This window comes from Quercus lobata, chromosome 6 (genome assembly GCF_001633185.2).
Source record: "Quercus lobata isolate SW786 chromosome 6, ValleyOak3.0 Primary Assembly, whole genome shotgun sequence".
NCBI classification, from domain to species: Eukaryota; Viridiplantae; Streptophyta; class Magnoliopsida; order Fagales; family Fagaceae; genus Quercus; species Quercus lobata.
This window is the reverse complement of record NC_044909.1, coordinates 3,927,147-3,929,863: the sequence shown is the minus strand read 5'-3', so window position 1 is coordinate 3,929,863 and position 2,717 is coordinate 3,927,147. Positions and strand designations below refer to the sequence as shown.

General features: G+C 48.0%; 1 protein-coding gene across 1 annotated transcript; it reads left to right on the top strand.

Moving 5' to 3' along the window:
• The first annotated feature begins 1,046 nt into the window (after positions 1 to 1,046).
• Positions 1,047 to 2,377, top strand: LOC115994720. The gene is made up of 3 exons (XM_031118949.1): positions 1,047 to 1,323; positions 1,404 to 1,583; positions 1,658 to 2,377. The coding sequence occupies exons 1-3, from the start codon at positions 1,047 to 1,049 to the stop codon at positions 2,146 to 2,148; spliced, it is 948 nt and encodes a 315-aa protein (XP_030974809.1). The 3' UTR covers positions 2,149 to 2,377.
• Positions 2,378 to 2,717: the final 340 nt, after the last annotated feature.

Sequence of the window (2,717 nt, the reverse complement as noted above, 5' to 3'; positions counted from 1 at the left end):
GACGGGTATTTTAAAGACGGAATGGGATCCGTGAGACAAAAAGGTTTAAACTGATTGACGGAGTTAACCGCCGGGTAGGATGACGGTTTAAGATGGATCAACCGTCCGAAGAAGATTCATTGAGTCGACGGTTATAAGTAAGGCACAATCTGTTGATGCGTACTGACAGGTTGTCAACATTTATTGAGCATGCCACGTGTCAATCTCTGAATGGCCGTTGTATAGGATCGATGCGTCGCTTCGTCTTCCGTGCATCCCCTATATATATGAGGCGTCTCAATCTCTCACTTTCGCATTTCCAAACAAAAACGTCTGTCAGAGCGAACCGTCAACCTTGTCAGAGCAATCCGTCGACTACTGATAACCAACAATCACCACAACCGTCACCCGTCCTCCGCCAGGTGTGGTAAGTATTTACTTTAATTTCATATTCAAGTTACCTTTTCGTCCAAGCATTGTTGTTAGGCTTACTATACCCGTCAATGCTTTCAAACCCGTCAAGTCTTAGGTTTCATCATTAATTGTAGGAAATGTCTAGTGCGTCAAGTAACCAGTCGGTGGTTCGTGACGGGACGGAATACGAGAATGTATACCCGTCCGGTCATAAAGACCAAGATAGTCCCGGCGAAGATAGGAGTCCGTCTGCATCCTCTTCGTCCTCAACAAGTGAGGATGTGGAGATAATTGAGGTAGAGGGTCCTGCTGACGACGGGAATCAAGCACTGGAGTCCGTCGTAGGTGCTGATGGACTAAGGCAGTTCATCATGCTACCAGAGTGGACCGTGCATAGGTTCACATCCGTCATCAGGGAGAGACATTTCAGTACATTTAGAACAAATTTCCAGATTCCAGATTACATTCCCATTCGTCTACCCTACGTGTCGGAGAAATGTTATTATGACGGGGTAGAAGGAGTTGGAGTGTACGAGCAGGTGTTGAAGGCAGGACTTCGGTTCCCGCTCTCTACACTCCATAGGGAACTCTTGCATTACCTGGGACTGTCCGTCACCCAGATTTCTCCGAACGCCTGGAGGGTCTTCATAGCAATGGAGATTCTTTATGGTGCAATGTCAGATGGAGAAAGGAGATTGACGGTCCGTGAATTTCTTCACTGTTACCGTCCTGATGAGATTGATAGATCAAGGGGGTTGTACCGTTTTGCTAGTCGGGGTCCCCTGTTGAAGATTATCTTTGAAACCCCAGACTCAAATAGAGACTGGAAGAGTCGCTACTTCTTCATGGAGGGTGACAGATGGATGAACCGTCCAGGAGAGACGGAGTACATGCCCGTCGATACAACTTGGGGAATAATAAATCAATTGCGTATGCACCCGTCTTGCTTGTCCCTTTTTTTATACATCCGTCCACTTTTATGTTTGTATTTTGACCGTCTTTCTCTTCAGGTAGACGGCGCCCGCAGGTTAGCCTCGAGGAATTTAGTTTCCTTGAAAAGATTTGCAGGAAAACTAAGCCGGAGGAAAGGACCTGGGCTAAGTTAGTGAATCCAAAGACAATACACTGGTATTGCGACGGTCCAGAACCTACCCGTGAGGCCATTGCATACGACGATAGAATACACAAACGTGAGTCTGTCGACTTTGACTTTTGAAGTTGAAATTTTATTTCAGAAAATGCCTTTATCCGTCTTGTATTGCAGAAATGGACGACGCCAAGAGAAGGGCAATGATAAAATCTCTCGCCGTCGAGCAAAAGAAGACGGGTGAGATCGTGGTGCCCAATGTGGCGGGGTCATCGGCTAAAAGGAAGCAGCTCCCAAAATCTGACCGTCCACACAAGCAGCCAAAGGTGTCAATGGAACCTGTGGTGGGCTTAATGGCTGAGGGTGCTAAGACCGTCACCCAAGTTAAACATGGGGTCGGTAAGGGCCTAATGAATGCCCCACCCGTCAACGAGGAGAAACCCCCTCCCCTTCTCCGTGACGACTCGAAGTTCGCTTTGGAGAAGCTTTCGTCCATAATTTCTGCAGAGGACTATGAGGATCTGGGGAATCACTCGACGGAGGCAATGGGGGAGACGGGGTTATTCGCCGTCGGACAGGTAACCTACTTTATCCTTCGGAGTATGTCCGTCCACTTCTTAGTTTCATATTTAACACTTAATTTTGTTTATTTCAGTCCTTGGTTATGATGAAGGGCTTGATGGACCGTTGCCTCAACCGTGAAGCGGCTCTGGAACGGGTACGGTTAAAAGCTGGGCAGACGGAGGAGGAGCTTAGCCAGCTGCACAAGTGGAAGTCCACAATGGAGCAGAAATTTGAACTCTCAGAGATGACGAGAAAAGAGCTTGAACAGAAGACGGAGGAAGCTGGGAAGGCCTTGAAGGGAAAAGATGATGAATTAAAGGATTTGAAGAAGAAACTCCGTCAGGCCAGGGAGGTCGCCGTCAAAGAGTATCACGACTCGGAGGCTTTGCTGAAGGAGCTGGGGGGATCGTTCCTTCAAGGCTTTGACGATGCACTCCGTCAGATAAAAAAGGCCTACCCAGATCTGGACGTGTCCATGATAACACTTACTGATCAAGACCAGACGTCTGCTGTACCCGTCGCTTCCGAAAATACTGAAGATCTTTTTGGTGAAAATGCTGTCCAAGGAGACGGGGAGTCCGCTGTGCCGAATGAGGTGCCTGTTGCCGACCCCAAGAAAGCAGACTAACCCTTGTAATTGTTGAGGAGGATCCGTCCCCTTTTTATGTACTGT

Coding starts and splice junctions, on each gene's coding strand:
- LOC115994720 (XM_031118949.1), top strand. CDS start 1,047: ATGGAGATTCTTTATGGTGCAATGTCAGATGGAGAAAGGAGATTGACG. Junction 1,324..1,403: donor GGGAATAATAAATCAATTGC/GTATGCACCCGT, acceptor CTTTCTCTTCAG/GTAGACGGCGCCCGCAGGTT. Junction 1,584..1,657: donor CGACGATAGAATACACAAAC/GTGAGTCTGTCG, acceptor CTTGTATTGCAG/AAATGGACGACGCCAAGAGA.